The 17683-nt window shown below is 38.8% G+C and overlaps 1 protein-coding gene across 3 annotated transcripts in view; it reads left to right on the top strand.

Moving 5' to 3' along the window:
• Positions 1-17683, top strand: part of SLC16A9 (solute carrier family 16 member 9) — a 56126-nt gene that overhangs the window by 24636 nt on the left and 13807 nt on the right. For 2 of the 3 annotated variants that reach the window (XM_045437468.1, XM_045437467.1), the window contains exon 2: positions 2018-2250. In XM_045437468.1, the coding sequence (XP_045293424.1) occupies positions 2055-2250 (196 nt within the window). In that variant the 5' untranslated portion in view covers positions 2018-2054. Of the gene's footprint in view, positions 1-2017; positions 2251-13451; positions 13596-17683 lie in introns of all 3 variants that reach the window. The other variant, XM_045437466.1, reaches the window with a different exon arrangement.

Raw genomic sequence — 17683 nt, 5'->3', positions numbered from 1 at the left:
AAACTTAAAGAACACTTAATATCTTCTATTAAGAATAGTAGATTTGAACAAATGGAGAAGCACACCATGTTCTTCCATGGCAAGACTCAACATCACAAAAGGATCAATTTTCCTTAAGTCAACTTACAAATGTAATTCAGACTTAGTAATTAAGCTGTTGTAATGTTGAGTGAAAGGCAGATCAATGGAACAGAATGGAAATTACAGAAATACACACATATATACCCAAGAATTAGATAGGAATTACAAATGGCTTTTTATCTATGTAATGACACACAACTTTCAGGTAAAGCTGAGAAATGCAAGTTAAATCTATAATGAAATACTGTTTTACCGTTACCAAATTGGCAAAAATGCAAAAGCTTTATGACACACCCCAAATTGCTGGGGATAATATGAATTGGTTTAATCCTTTGACGCCAATTTCGTAATACGAGTTACAGATACAATGTTCTTACCTTTTGACTCAGCAATTCCTCGTTTGGGTTTTATCTAACAGATATGCATATGTGCAAAAAGGTGTATAGATATGTAAGATTATTCATCGCAGCCTTGTTTTTCACTGTAAGTCACAGGGAACTGGTTGAATTAAGAGAAAGCCCTATAATGAAACACAGTGCAGCACAAACAAGAGAATGAGGAAGGTCGCTATGCATTCAGAATATTTTTCTGTGTAAAAAATAGAGGAAATCTATATTTGAACAATGTATACATAAACCAACTCTAGAAAGATATAAAAGAAACAAGAAGTATTGGTTTCCTGTGGAGGATATGGGAGTTAGGTGGGAAATAGGTATGGACTGTATACCTTTGGTCCTTCTTTTTCAGTTTTGAACCATATAAATATTTTGCCTGTTTAATAAATGAATAAACGAACATGTGTGCAGCCATATGGTGAGCTACTTTGTGCTTATTGAGAAAAAAAAGACTAAGGAAGCTGTGTATTGACAGGTAAAAATCTTGGGGGTATTAAATGCATGAAACAAGGTTTGGAATAGATTGTACAATATGCTACTTTCTGTCTAAAAAGAGGGAAATCTAGGGGCACCTGGGTGGCTCAGTCGGTTAAGTGACCGACTTCAGCTCAGGTCACGATCTCATGGTTTGTGGGTTCGAGCCCCATGTTGGGCTCTGGGTTGAACGCTTGCTCGGAGCCTGGAGCCTACTTCAGATTCTGTGTCTCCTTCTCTCTCTGCCTCTCCCCCACTTGTGCCCTGTCTCACTCTGCCAAAAATAAATAAATGTAAAAAAAATTTTTTTTTTTTTAAGAAAGAGGGAAATCTAAGACTATTTGCTTGGTTTTGCTTGTACCTTCATGAACAAAGTCTGGGAGGATACTTAAGTTGGTGGACATGGTGATGTGCTGCCAATTCCCCCCCAGACCCCCTTTGGGAATGAGAGATTCCTTACCCCAGCTGTTGAGAGTGCTGGCCAAGGCAGGCGGTGGGGTGGGGGGTGCTGGGGCTTCAGCTGACTGTCCTACGGGAATGACAGCCTCACCTAAGGTCATGCACTCTTCTTGGATGGTCCAAATCCAGCGAAAGAGCAACTTGGGGGAAGACAGGGCAACTCTTCATGCCCAACTCAGGGCAACTCTGAAGGGCCATCCCAGCTTTAGAAGTCCCCTTCCTTAACACCACATGGCAGCTTACTTTTTCTCTCCCCTATTACCTTCCATAGGAAGAGAACAGTCCTAATAAACCTCCTTCTTACTAATAGTCTGCCTCCCGGGGAACCCAACATGTGACAAGAAACCAGACCTGGTGAATGGGGACAAGGTTTTCACTCTGTGCCTTTTTATAATTAAAAAAATTTTTTTGATCCATGTGGAAATATTACTTACTCAAATCATCCGCACAAAATTTAAAGTTAACTTGATATGTCAGTGATTTTTATGCTTCTCCACGTATATTTTTAGAGAAGCTTTTTGATTTAATTTAGAAGATATTTTTAATCCAAAATAATGTGCCCCACCACACTCTAAATATGCTTTTCTTTTCCTTTTGTTTTTGCTTAGGCCCAACAGAGGAACACCTCCTTGATCTCACCTTACGATGGAATTTAAAAAGTCACCTGATGGTGGATGGGGCTGGGTGATCGTGCTTGTCTCCTTTTTCACTCAGTTTTTGTGTTACGGATCACCGTTGGCTGTTGGAGTCTTGTACATAGAATGGCTGGATGCCTTTGGTGAAGGAAAAGGAAAAACAGCCTGGGTTGGATCCCTTGCAAGTGGAGTTGGCTTGCTTGCAAGTAAGTGGATAAATCTATGCTTCTCCTAATTCCTTTATCATTTAATTAGATTTGTTGCATTGCCAACACTGTGCAAGGCATAGGAGGCTATTGGTTTTTTTTTTTTTTTTTTTAACTAGCACACATTTTCCTGCCTTCCTTGAGATTATAATAAATCTATGTGAAAATACAGGGTTCCATAAGATACGCATTCATTTCTTGATGCATTTATTTGCCATTGTGTGCCAGGCAGTGTGCTAGATGCTAGATATAAAAAGATGAGCAGTAAACCCGTTGTACCTGCCTTAAGAGACTCACAGTCTAGTGAGAGACACCCATGCTTCCATGAGTAAGATTGATACAGGGAGATGAAGGCATCCAACCAGGCATGTCCAGTGTATGCTGGTGAGCAAAGGACCACACGATGTTCACTGTCCTGTAAGCAGTTCGTATACGATTCGAAATTACTCCTCTTTGATTCAGGTCCACTGTGATCAAATTGCATGAACTACATTTGTGTCACCTTCATGAGGAAAATTTGACATGGCAAAGGTAGTCCCATCTCACAATGATGACACTATTCAGAATTTTAATGCAGTGTTATGTATGGTATAGATGTGATGAATTTTGTGTGGCCTTTGTATAATATCTCCATAAGTAATATTCTTGATAAATGTTTACATATGATGGAGTAGGGATTCTTTCTTTAGAAAGAATCTTTAGAATGAATCTAGAATGAAATCTTAGATTCATCTTTAGAAAGAACAGTAGAGGGGTTTTCATTTACCTTTAAAGGATGAAAATCATTATGGCACTTCAATTTCTGGAGTAATAGTTTGAAATCTGCAGTAATATTTAGTGACCATCAATCTGATTTACTTGAAACTATTTAAGCACAGGTGTGCTAAGATAGTGACTTCTTAGGGTCAGTATCCCTGGGGTCTTTTGCTGTGTGCTATGAGGTTGGCCTGCTTCATTGAGAAAATCACAATCTCTATTCTGTGGGGATATACAGACATCATAGGAACATAAGGAGAAAATAAGGACATTGAATGTGGTGATTTGAAAGGTAATTTTCAGCTCTGAAATGATTTCATGAACACAAAATGCATTAGCTGTTCCTTCTTTTAAGTATGCTGTCTTTTCTTGATATCTAAAGGGGACTTCTTAAGACAAAACAAAATCATTTGTTTCCAATTGATGTATTATCTTGTTGAATAAAAGCAAGACTTGAAAACACAATAGTGGATATTGTGGCCATGTCAGATAAGATAACTAAACATAACTAAACAAATGAAAATAATACTGTCATTAGGAACTCAGGAGAAACAGGAAAAGTTTGCTCAAGACTTATTTCAAAGAGTGTTTCAAAATGTGGATTGTTTCCAAAGCTGTCAAAGTACAAATGGATAATTGATATGTTAATATAGGAGTTTGCAAGCATTGATTTCTACAAAATGATGTGGTACAAAGAAGACAGAATCTTTTTAAATGTCCTCCAATTAGTCACCATTTCTATTAGCAAATACTTAAACAGAAAGGTTATTACCCTGTCTTCCAGCAAGGGTCAAAGGACAATTGAAATGATAGCACATATTCAGAGAACAAATTTTGTCACTAAGTCCGTCCAGGTGGGCATTGAGGGTTCAGAGAAGCTGAGAGCTCCTTCGGGATGGATGGGACATTGGTGGTCTGAACAGCAGCTTGCACTTTCTCCAAGTTCCCACTGCTTCAAGGACCAGGAGCTTCCCCCTTAACTTGTAGCAGGACCAGCTACATAATTTGCAGGTCCCAGTGCAAAATAGAAATGCAAGGACCCTTGTTAAAACTTAAGAATTTTAAGACAGAGACAGCAGAGCAGTAAATCAAGTGTGTGGCACTCAAGCCCTGAAACCAGCTCTGCTTGCAGGGGCTGGGGAAATAGAGCATCTCACCAAAGTTCAGGGGGGAGAACAAGTACTGGGGGGGGGGGGAGCATTGGGTTGAAGTTAGAGGCTAATTTAAGTCCTAGCACCAAGATTAGTTAGCTGAGTTACCTTGTATAAGTCACTTAACTTCAGTTTCATCTGCTAGACGAAGAGGCACTTGCACCCAGCTAATGAAATCCTTTGTGAAGATGACCATAGAATAAAGAGACCAGAGGGCTAAACAAGGAGGAAGTGATAGGAAAGAAATGATGGCTGAACAGCTACCACTTATAGGTGTTTGTGTGTGTGTGTGTGTGTGTGTGTGTGCACGCGTGCACCTGTGTGCTGAACACGTGTGATGTTGGCCTCCCATATGCTATGCTCTTCATAGCATAAATTAAAAGACAGATCCTGAAAACAATGGTAATGAAGTATTCGCAAGATGTGTCTAGCATGTGTGAGCCACATCAGCCCTTTGTTGACAACTTTGTTCTGCAGAGAAATAAACAGATTAATATTACCTTGGAAATGGGAAAAGTAGGTCTCATGTTGGTGACCCAAATGGTTATCAGCAATTCTTAACTGGGAAGACAGTTAGAATCATCTATAGAAAGAGTTCAGCATCTAAAGGCCTCTATTTGACCCCAGACATTCTAATTCAGTTGGTCTATGAAGAGGCCCACATAGGTAATTTTTTTTAAAGCCCAAAAAGTGATTTTCAGTTGGGAACCACCACTGGTTTACCTCTTGACTTAGATTTTAATCTTGCACTTGTCGATAATTCACCAATGTGTGATTTGCTTTGACTCACTTGTAAAAGGGACTGCTGTAGGTTTTTTTGGCTTGGTTGTAGCACTGCTCGTGCCATGTAAAACATGAAAAATAGTGTCCAGTGACTCTGATTCTGGTGAAAAAAAACACATAAGTGGACATCTTTGCATCTTTTTGATAAAATATAGTTTATACATATGTGTATATATATCTATATTCATACATCTTTTTGATAAAGATGAGCTTTATATGTATACATACATACATATATAAATATATACATATGTATATACCCATATACATACGTATATACACATATAGATGTATATGTGCATGTGTGTGTGCATGTGTGTATTTGCTCTTACATTCAGGACTATATACGAATTACTCAAGGTTGTCTAAAAAGACAATTTCCTACCTATCAGTGCGTGGGGTGGGGATGGGAGGGTCTTCATTTTAACTGGCTGCCCAGATGACTATGATGCAGGTAGGCCATATTATATCTGAGAAACATGAGTTATTGTCTTTACCCAGTTTTGTTCACAGAAGACGTAGTAGGAGTCTCAGTTCTGTGATCCAAACTCTGGAGCTTTATAACTGAGCAAGGCATGGAAGAGTAAGTCTATTTGCCAAGCAGCATACAGATTGTATGGTCCTTACAACAGTGCACTGAGGTAGGCATTACTGTCCTCAAGTTTAGTGCCCAGGATGCCCACATGAAGACGCAGCCCAAGATAAAGCACATTCTCTAAGAGGAGAAGTGGCACCCAAGCTCCAGTTTCTCTAACCTGAGAAGCCTGTTTCTTCATCTTTAAATTGGAGACAATAAAAGTACTACCTTATATGATTGTTGTATAAAGTAATTGAGATGGTGTTTGCTATATGGTAGGTGCTCAACAAACCTTAGCTATTAAAGAACAAGAATCACCCACAAATAAAATTACTTTCCCAAGCAGTTGCAACCAAACTGTGGAATCCACAAAAAAATGAGACCTTTCAGAATGAAAGACAAAGATACTTCTAGGGGGATGGGCTGGAGGGAAAACTAGAACTTTACTGAGATTGTGCCTAAGCATCTCGAATTTAAAGGCACACCCCTGGTCTCTGGCAAACTGAGATTTGAATGGTAGCTCACAGTAACGTGCAAACAATGCAAGACATGCATATGTTCACTTTATACTCTTCATAATCTTAATTCTTCATTCCTTCTCTTTGAAACTGGAATAATTAAAGAGAAAATACTTCTTCCTCTGTCTGAATTATTTGCTTATACAGCTGATCTTTGGGATGAATAAAGCTGGGAATTTGGGTTATACAAGCTCACTATCATTATATAAGTTAACATTACATACATCCATAGAGTGTCCTTTGTGCTGGGGATTCCAACACAGAAGACATCATCTGTGCTTACAAGGGATTTTAGTTTCAGGGAAGAGACAGAAAGAAGACTTACTGATAATTTGAGACTTCACAAAGGCAAGGGGAAAGCAATGTCTGGAGTTTTTTTTTTTTTTTTTTAATTTTTCAACGTTTATTTATTTTTGGGACAGAGAGAGACAGAGCATGAACAGGGGAGGGGCAGAGAGAGAGGGAGACACAGAATCGGAAACAGGCTCCAGGCTCTGAGCCATCAGCCCAGAGCCCGACGCGGGGCTCGAACTCACGGACCGCGAGATCGTGACCTGGCTGAAGTCGGACGCCTAACCGACTGCGCCACCCAGGCGCCCCTGTCTGGAGTTTTATACAGATAGGTTGTGAGGTGGGCTAGATGGGAGGATGGGCTGTGCAAGGTAGACCATCAGGGAACAGGCACCATGCAAAGGCCTGGAGCCTGCACCACAGGGTTGCATTCTGGAAGAGTATATCTGGCTGGAGAAGGAGGCATTGCTTTGGGAGATGTGATGGTCAGTGTCAACCTGGCTAGGCTATGTTCCCCAGTTAGTCAAACACTAGTGTAGGTGTTGCTGTAAAGATATTTTATAGATGTGCTCAAGGTCCATAATCAACTGACTTTAAATAAGGGAGATTATCCTAGACAATTTGGGTGAACTTAATTCAATCCTTTAAAACGCCTTAAGAGCGGAACTGAGCTTTCCCAGAAGAAATTCCATGTTTTGGCTGTATGGTCAGACTGTGCCAGAGAGTTTCAACCTGCCTTTCCTGATAGGCTGCACTGTGGGTTTTATACTTGCCTAGCCAGGTCTCATAATCGCAGAAGCCAATTCCTTGCAATAAATCTTTTAACACAAAACTTCTGGGTCTGTTTCTCTGGTTGAAATGTGACTAATACAGGAGGGATGGAACTTAAGTGAACTCACGGGCTGTCATGGCCTTGCATTGTTTTCAGCTGAGCTAAAGCATAGTTAGATGTCATTCTTCAAATTCAAGAAAGGTGGGGCTGTTTTTTCAGATAACAGAGTTGCTGAAACAGGCAGACCTTTTGTTCTATATTTTTGTACTGTAAGCAGACTTAACAGTGCCCCCCTTCTCCTTAATTCCTCCAAAGTTCTTCAAATTGATAATGAGTCAATAAATCTATCCCCAGGCTGATGGAGTAGGTCACTATAGCCAGTTGGGCTTGCTGGGTGAGTTGTGAGTGCTGGCAGAATTGTATTTGAGGATATCTGTACAATTTTACTCTCAAGTCCTGTTAACTCCTGCAAGTAGGACTGAATTTCTGCCTCCTACAAGGATTCTGTTGCATATTGGCCAGTTCCCAGTGTGGTAGGCTTTTCCAGGATTGGTGAGAATAACTCTGGGTTTTGGTTAAGCTTTCCCTACTCTCTATATCTCACCAAACCAACCAACAAGAAAGCTAGTCAATATTCATGAGATCAAGGACTGAGTGGGTGTGGCCTTTCTCTTCCCGTAGGGAGATGAACTTAAAATTCTGGTCTCAGCAAGAACAAGGAGTGAGGAATCTACAAGGGTTCGCTGGGCTCCATGCATTGTGGGTAGAGAGTTAAGACTCTCATGGGCCCCATCATCTGCTCTATTAGGAAATTCTTGCTGTGCTGCAGGCATACAACCTGGTTACTGCTATATTTTATTTCTCACTGTACTGTCAGCCTATTTATGGCTTCAGTGCAGTAGGCCTGGCCATCCTACCACTCTTGGGATTCTGAAACTTTTTAAGGGAAATGAGTGCATGAAGGGGCATGCCCCTTCCATGATTTCTTACCCAAAGCTATCTTATAATAATTACAAATTGGGGAAAACCACATTATGTTTCTGTTTCCATTTAGAATGTATTTCCATTCCTTTCGCTGATATAACCACCCTTTATGGTCCATCAGGTCAAGGTGCAGTTTCTTGACCCATGTGCTCTCTTTTTTCTGAAATCTCAAAACATATGATTTGAACCTTTCTTGGTGCCTCTTGCCCGTGACCTTGGGTTTTAATTTAACTCTTGTGTGTTTATTTTGCCTTGCGATTTAGGTATTGGATTTTGTGCCCTCTGTCTTCTACCATGATATGAGTGAGACTCTAGTGCTATGCTGTCCCACCAGCAGCCACCAGTCACATGTGGTTATTGAGCACTTGAAGTGTGGCTAGTTCAAGTTCAGGCATGCTAGAAGTGCAACAAATTCATACTGGATTCATTTACAAAAGAATGTAAAATATCTCATTAGTGATATTGAAATGATAATGTTTGGGCTTATTGAGTCAGATAAAATGTATCACTGAAATTAATTTTACCTGTTTTATTCTTCTAATGTGCCTACTAGAGAGTTTAGAATTCCATATGTGGATCACATGTGTAACTCCTTGTATTTATATTGTGGAGTGTTGCTTTACTGGACACTTGGTCAATAGTGAAGGAATGACAGTAATCAAATATTTTGTTTTTTGTTTGATTAATGCAGACCTAAAGAGAATGTTACTAACATACTTCTAAATTTTAAGAAGTATATTCTTCCTCCATGCTAATTTTAAGAGCCAGCAACAATTAGTTCTGTTGTTTCTTCCTACAGTACCCTGAGGGCTCAAGGAAACCATTTCATCACTTACTTGTGGATCATTCTGACTTCCTTGTAACAACTCATTCTTCTCATTTTTTAAATTTACCCATGATCATAACAAAACACTTTTTCAGTTAGGATGTTCATTTTCATTTCCCTTTTTATTCCCTTCATTGGATGAAAATTACCCCAATCAGTCTGATGTGCAGATGATTATTAGGAAATTATTTCATATTTTTGTTTCATTTTGTATTTAAGAGGTTGCAGTTCTCAAAATCGTATTCTTATCTTCCTTTCTTTCTTTGCTCCTTCTTTTGGTTTGTAGGGTTATTCCCTAATTCTTACATTTTTTGAGTGAATGTGTCCCCATTGTGCCAAAATTGTTGCCAGGGCCCCCGTGCAAGAGAACAGAATATCTCTTAAGAGCTCTGCATACCATAACCTGGAAAGGGTAGAGCTGTTCAGCAATTAGTGCCCCACATTGCCATCTAACCATCCTTAGAGCTTTCTTCTGTGCTTATTGCAAGCTTTGCTACTTAACACTCAGCCAAGGACTTTCAGTTCAACCAACCAGTCAATATTAATCTCTCAACAGAATGTAGTAATAGTAATAATGGCTCCCAAACACCAATATACTTACAACTGTAATTTCAAGAAAAGTTTTCACTGAAGGCGAAATTAATATAAAGGAAATGATACTGTGTGTGTGTGTGTGTATAACGTTCCCACTATCTTCTTACTATCTTATATTTTATTCTGAAATTATATCCTGCTCATTACTTCCTTATTAAAATATTCCTTCTTGCTCTTTAATAAAATGGCAGCGATATTGTAGAGTTGTTACATTCAAAGAATGACCTTACTTGTTAAAACAAAAACCTGGCAACCAGATGGTGAAGCTTTCTCTCTGCTTTTTTTTTTTTCTAAAATTTTACAGCTTTCAAGAAGTGGAATCACTGGCTTATTATGAGTTAACTAATGTTTGTTCCAAAAGCCCCTTCTGCAAAGCATAAGACCTGAAGCATTATATGAAATCTCCTCTGAGAGCAGTCTTTTTATTGAATTTATCTCTTGAAACTAGTCCAGTACTCCATGGTTTATCATCTTGGAAAACTTGCCTGTTATTACAAAGAGCTAAACATGTGAATGTGTCATGTTTTACGGATGTGACTTAATGGTCAATTCCAGTTATACTTTGCCGTAATTGTTATTGATGAAATATGGGGCTAATGTGGTTTAAATCTATGTAAATAGAATCTGGAAATACTCTGGTTCCAAGGATGGGAAAAAAATTATTTGCCCTAAACTTTTAAACACCAAGATGAGCTTGAATGTTATACTTTCATTTGCTATCAATTCATAAAACTGCTTAAATTGTAACATATTAACAAAAGTACATTGGTGTTCTTTACTAATATTTTGATTTTTAGGAAAAAATTAAGGCATCAATTGAAATAGTTCTTATTGGGAAGAATGCTAAGCTGACTTTGGCCTTAGCCCTGTCATTGATTGGCTATGAATGTTTGGTCAAATAACAGGATCTTTCTGACTTCCAGTTTTATCATTTTAAAATGAGGTGTTTGGACCCTCTCCAAGGCCTCTTTCCTCTAAAATTCTTTGTTTTCAATCTCTGACATCAAGATATTTTTCTCTAAGTAAGCAGCAGATGGCAGTATGAAAGTAGAGAATTTTTTAAAAAGAGTTTTCAATTTACTGTTTTTATTGGTCAAAGAATTTCTGCTCATTTCTTCTTTAAGCTTGATTGTTTTCTGTGAATTGTGTATTACACAAAATAATTTATGAACTTATCACGTAATTGATAATAATTATGTACTTTTTAGCATGTAATAGTTACAGTGTTATTGTACATGCTATGAAAATTATGACCCTCCATCCCTACCCCTAGCTTCCCAAACTCTGCGTCTCCTTGTGGAATTATTATACATTAAAGAGCATAAATTTAAAGTCCTACTTTGAGGGTGAAACTTGAAACTTTTCAGGTATGCCAGCAATAATCTCTGTTTTAATTCTATTGTGCCTGTTAAATTTGTTGACGCTGATTCTCTGTCAGTGCAGTTTGGTAAACAACACAGAAGGGTCATGCCTTTATGATGTCAGATATCCATTTATGAAATTTGGCCCTTAAAATCACTTCTATTTTTGAAGTATCTAAGTATTTCTAATTGGGTATACAGGCAGCTCAACTCTTGGATGATAAGTTTGGTCTTTCAAATTTATTTTCCTTTTAAAACACTGGCACAGAATATTCCCCTCTGTTTATTGTGTAAATATATCAGCCTGCTCTTCTGTATTGGCTCACATAGAAGGCCTGAAATGTCAGGGGCCAGTTCATGACCAGGGAGAGATGTGGGAGAGCTGTGCATGTTGAGAGCTATGTAGTATCTTAGTGGTCATAACCTGGTCTTAAGAATGCACTTGAGAGTTTCTCTGGTCCTGGCAGGAACGTTGGACTTGGGTGGTTAGATCCTGGTTCTGTCACTTACTAACTAATTTCTCAGTTTGAGGTTACTTAAAATGTTTTAAAATCTAAATAAAAGATATATACAGTAGTGCCTGGGTGGCTCAGTCAGTTGAGCTTCTGGTTTCAGCTCAGGACATGATCTCATGGTTCGTGAGTTTGAGCCCTACTTTGGGATCCTCTTCCCCCCCACCCCGTCCCTGTCCACCCCCACTCACGCATGTGTGTGCTCATGCCCTCACTCTCAAAAATAAACATTAAAAAAGATGTATACATAAAACTGTACATATCATGAGTATTACTTGATGAATTTTTCACAAACCAGATTATACCCATGTACTAAGCACACTCACATCAAGAAACAGAACATTGGCACTACCTAGGAAGTTGGGCTGGGTTCCCTCTGGTTACAACTCCCTACCCATTACTAAAGATAACCATTATTCTGACTTCTAATCATAGATTAATTTTGCCTGTTTTTTTTTACTTTTTATAATTGCAATTATGTAATGTATACTTTCTCATGTTGTCTTTCACTCCACGTAGGTTTATGAGACACTTCTATATGTGTAGCAATAGATCCTTCATTCTCAATAGTCCACTGTGTGACTACACCAGAATTCACTTACACATTGTATTGCTGATGAACGTCTGGGGTTCTAGGCTACCATGAGTAGTTCTGCTGCGAACATTTATGTACTTTTGGTACAGGTATTTCTATTCAGTGTATACATGGAAGCAGAATTTCTGAACCATGTGCTGTGTTCAGCTTTAGGAGAAAACACCAGCAGTATAGGAGACTTCTGATTGCTCCATATCCTTGCTAACACTCACTGTTGTCTGCCTTTAGCCATCTTGGTGATTATACTTTTTAAAAATTGGGAATAATAATCTGTACCTTGAAAGGTTGTTGTCAACTTAAGGTTGTCAACTTAACTAGGATTTCTCTTTGCTTTTGAAACCTGGGCTCTTCCTTCTACCATGGGCATGGACAACCTCTGTGAGCTTCAGTTTCCTTTGTGTAAATGAGACTAATGTGCTGAATAATCCCCAATGTCCTTTCGTTTCTGATATGCATGCTTTGTAGTTACATGCTTTGTAGGTACACTGCTAGTGGAAGAGAATTTCACTATGACTTAAATCCCGTTACATGGGCAGTTGCCCACGTATGCATAGAACAGATCCAGGTAGTGGTCACTGTAGCCTGCCACTCAACAGTGCACTTCACCCCCCAAATTCCAGATTGCATGTAGAATGTAGGACAGTTGTACTGACAGACCCGTGCTGGAATGGGTAGGGTGCTTCTCCATTGGTCCCACCTCCATTGGTCCCACCCCACCCCCACATCATCACTCTACAGGGTGGCGACTGGTTGTGGTCAGTCAGTCATCAAGTTTATTTTCCTCATCAATTACCTGACCGGCTCCATGCTGAGAAGGAGCGCTGGGGAGGAAATATGCATGGAACATGCAGGAGGAAAAGTCCTCAGAATAGTATGGTGGTTAAGACGCTGGGCTCAGGAGTCAGACTGCCTGGGTTGTTACTTCTCTCTCTGTTACCACTCTGGTGGCTGCTGTTGCTGCTCTTGTCACTGAGGAGCTGGCCCCGATCAGAGACTTCCTTGTCCCAGGCCTTGTGATCAGCTTGACACCTGTGCTCTCATTTGTCCTGCCTGTAGCACCACAAGGTGGTATGATTATTATTCCAATCTGCAGATGAGGAAACTGAAGCCCAGAGACATCAGATAAGCTGCCTAAGATCGAACTGCCAGCAAGTGGTAGAACTTGAATTTGAATAAGGCCTGACTCCAGAATGCCTGTTTCTTACCTACATGGCCTTACCATCCTGAAACTTTGATTTCCTTATCAAAAAGTGAGGTTAATAGCCCTTTCAGGGCTGCAGGGAGATTAAAATGAAATGAGATTGTTTCTATGAAGTATCTCGTAGAGTGTCCAGCACATAGTAAATACACAGTAGATGTTTACTGTTAGTGTTGTTATTGTATGATGGAAAGAATCATTTTAAATTTATGACGGGATGGATCCTAGGACTGTGGGAAGGAGGTTACTGTTAAATAAGTGAAGGTTTCATTTATTATTTTAGGTCCTGTCTGCAGCCTCTGTGTCTCCTCTTTTGGAGCAAGACCTGTGACAATCTTCAGTGGCTTCATGGTAGCTGGAGGCCTGATGTTGAGCAGTTTTGCCCCCAATATCTACTTTCTGTTTTTTTCCTATGGCATTGTTGTAGGTAAGAAATCTGGTCACTATAATTCTTCTAAGCTTCAAGAGTTAAACATCATTTTATCAATGTCAGTTTTATTATTCAGTTAATATAAGGTGTGAAAATGGTAAAAAATAATTTACTTTCAATGACCACTTCACCAAAAATTATTGCCTTAGTAACATGTCTGCCCAGCGAATCAACATATTTGAAAGGATAAACATGTTTTATCAGCACACACTAAGTTCTCTGACAAGGCATAAGAAGGGTTTTCATTTCAGTGCTGGTCTCTAATGCACACAAAGGAAAAGAAAGAGGAAGGAGTCTGAGGCTGATGTCACTTCTCTCTGACTTAAGAAGTGGTCCTTTTCCTTCTGGCTGGCTAAGCAGGGCTCTGTTGGGTTGTTTGTGTTCTAAACATCCTGTGCTTCTAGGGCCCACATCACAAAGTTACAGCAGAATTAAAAAGTAGATTTTAAAACACACAATCATTATTTTTTTTTTTAAGATAAGGCACAGGTGAAGAAAACTGAGTGGTGGGGATAATTGATGGTGATCTTGGTTACATGAGAGGAAAAGTAGAGGGTGACTGACAGCACCGACGGCTCTGGGTAGATGCCTTTGTGGCCTTTGTGACGTGTTGTACTAATTGTGTTCGGTGTTCAACATGATCAGACTATTCCTAGGGGCAGTTGGTGGGGAATTTGAAACAGATGATTCCAACTTTCCAAGTTTTTCTTAGTGTCTGGAAGAACCTAATTTTGTTGGCTATTAATATTCCTCTTTTTCACTTGGGACTATTTCCAGAATAATACCTAATGGAAATAATAGTGGCTAATATGCACTGAATACTTAACCATGTGCTTGGTTCTATGCTAAATGCTTTATCTGACCTTATTTAATCTTCACAAGAACCCATATTACAGAGGGGGAAAGTGAAGCTCAGAGAATTGAAGCTACAAAGGAGATTTGGGGTTGAATGCACTCAGTCTGACACCAGATCCTGAGTCAGAGCAGTCTGACCTGACCTGAGTCAGATCCCGACCTCTTTCACATTTTTGTAGTTATTTTTGGTGCTTTTAGAATCCTTAAAGTGTATTGTTAAATGCAACTACATACCCTAATACTGCTGAGACCTGAATCTAAATAAGCAAGCCCCATGTTAGTTCTTTGAGAGCATGTAGTGTATGTTTGATATTTTATATTCCCTGTGGTGCTTAATACAGTTTTGGACCTGTGGGTACAAACACATTAATCTCTGGTGTAAACTTGAGAGTTTTCATTTGATAATCATTTTGCATTCTTGTCTAAAATCATAAAAATAAAAATGTAGATATCTGTGTTTATGCATGAATATTGGATTATTCCCTTTAGGACAAATCCCTTTTTACATAGAAAATTGAATCATTATGCCATTGATATGATCTAGTTCAAACTCTGGACTACATGTTTAAAACTGCATAAGATTTTACTGCTTCACCTGGTTTCAAGGTTAATCTAGGCATACAAAATTTTTACCGACTTAAAAATTGATGAGTAGTGAGTGATATATATAGCATTTGCATTACCTATATATAAAAATGAATTTTTAGGAAGAAAAATTTGGCTTGCAATGTCTAGGATTTATATACAATTGACTGTGTTGGAAGAATAAGGATGTATAGAAAAAAAAGACAATATTAACTAACTCCCAAAACTAAGTTTCAAAATTTCTGTATCAATGGAGGGAGCTTTATCAACTTGTGAAGTTAATTTTGATTTGATTTATGTTGTTGGAACCTTTTGATAACTAACCATGACTCCTGACCTCCTGAATCCATGATCTTTAATTAATCAGATAGGATTTGAGATTGGTCTGACTTACCCTTTTGGCTCGTGGTGGTGGTGGTGATGGTGGTGGTGTTACAGGCCTTCCACTTGGCTTTTCCCCACTATGATAACTCTCACCCTGGCCAAGGAACAATGTAGGGAGTTATACCAACCACCATGTATGTTTGAGCCAATGAAATATCAGGAACTTGGATGCATCCATGGACTCAGTGGATCCATTGTAAGCTAGACCTGAGGCATGATCCTATATATTACCTGGCCCCCATATGACCACTCTAAGGGAAGGGCATGTAAATGCTTCAGGCCCCTAGTTAACAATGCCAGCTCATGTTCTGTGTCCAATAGTGCTCTAAAGGTATCCCACTTTCCCTAAATAAGTGGCCATAGTTGTCTTTGGGGAAATATTTAGGGTACTGTTATCCATATACTTGTCATAGTGTTTGTTACAATGTCCTTCCTCCTGGAATCCCAGCCTCTCCTTCACTTAGTGGATTGTAGGTCAGAAAATAGGCTCAGCTCTTGACCACTCTGATTTGGTCATAGGTTCTGAATCCCTGCAGCTGAGAAGAAATTGTGAGCTCAAAGAGAGAGTGCTGGGCTTCTGTGAGCCTGAGTACACTTGATCATGAATGGCGTTCCTTCATCTATGAAAGCAGGCTGGGAAACCTACCTCACACAGGTTTTGTGAGGACAAAATGAAGTCAAGCAAAATAAAAAAAAATAAGTAAAAAGAGTTGAGTTGGATTTCAGTTAATAAAAAAATCACTCTCTCTGGTATCTATTGGGGCCCCATGAGCTACTCTTAGCCAGCAGACAATTAATACTTATTACCATGGTTGACATCTTCTTTCTTTCTTTTTCTTTCTTTCTCTCTTTCTTTCTTTCTTTCTTCTTTCATCTTTCTTTTGGCTTATAATACAGGGCTCACAATATCTGTGGGATAAATAAGTGAGATAATAGTGAACAATGATATTTCCATTCTGTCACCATTTAGAGTATCCAGTTGAAAAGGAAGTGACAGGAAATTATTACTGTCTAAACTCATTTTCCTTTTTAGTATTGAATTTCTTAGAAATAGCAAGAAAGATTCAGTCTGATGATAACATTCACTGAGTAACACTTCTGTGCTGAATTGTATACTAAGCATTTTCATTTGTCTAGAATGAACTAGATGGTGTCTTAAGATAGACAATATGCAGAGGGACAAGTTATTTAACTTCTGGTTCCCTTTTTTTTAAGTTTATTTATTTATTTTGAAAGAGAGAAAAAGCGCGAGTGGGGGAGGGGGAGAGAGGGAGAGAGAGAATCCCAAGCAGGCTCTGCACTTTCATTGTGGAGCCCGATGCTGGGCTCAAACTCACAAACCGTGAGATCATCACCTGAGCCGAAATCAAGAGCCCGTAGCTTACCTCACTGAGCCGCCCAGGTGCCCCTCTGCTTTCTCATTTTTAAAACTACATATAATAATGACATCCACCTTAGGATTTTGTGAATTGATTAAGTAATGCAATAATATTAGCTAGCATTACCATTATTATTAGTTTTGTGACCTTGGAAAATTATTTATTCTCTCTGAGCTTCTGTTTTTATTTTTTATCAAATGGGACTAATATGACTTCACAGAGCTATCATGCCCATTCATGAGCAAATGTATCTACAGAGGCACAAAGAGGTGTTTCATACATGTTTTTCCCTTCCCTTAAATTCCTTGCTGACCACTTAGTTCAAGACCACAGCAGCAGTTTTTTGCTAATGAGGAAGCTTTATTGAATCAGCAATATTTGTATAACAGATTGGGAAGATAGAAAGAGAAATTAAAGCTTTTTAGTATGTTTAGTTATAATACACAATATCAAAAAGAATACTAAAGTTTATTAATTGGCTAATACTAAAGTTTATTAATTAATTCTGTTTTACCCCTTAATTGATATTTTAAAAAGTATCATCTTGAAAATACGATGTTATCTTGTTCAGTTTTTGTAGCTAACATAAAATGGAAGTTTCCCCTTTTTCAAGGGACTGTAAGCCACACTGCCAATCCTGGTAATTCAGGCTTCTATTTTCTCAACTACTTTACCAAATCAGGAAAAAGAAAGTATGATGTGGGAGGCTGGAGTGCAGGGGGACCAGCAGGAAATCAGTGCTTAATGAGCTCAGGCTTCTCCCCAGTAATTTCCTTTTGCTTTTCTGGAAAGCACAACTCAAGATCAATGTCTTACATTCTCTTTTCTTCAGACTTTATTGTTCTTTAGCTACCTGGTTAGTGTTTGCTTGCTATTCCCTTT

Source organism: Leopardus geoffroyi, chromosome D2 (genome assembly GCF_018350155.1).
Source record: "Leopardus geoffroyi isolate Oge1 chromosome D2, O.geoffroyi_Oge1_pat1.0, whole genome shotgun sequence".
NCBI lineage: Eukaryota > Metazoa > Chordata > Mammalia > Carnivora > Felidae > Leopardus > Leopardus geoffroyi.
Note: the sequence above shows the minus strand (reverse complement) of the source record. Positions and strands in the feature narration are given on the sequence as shown.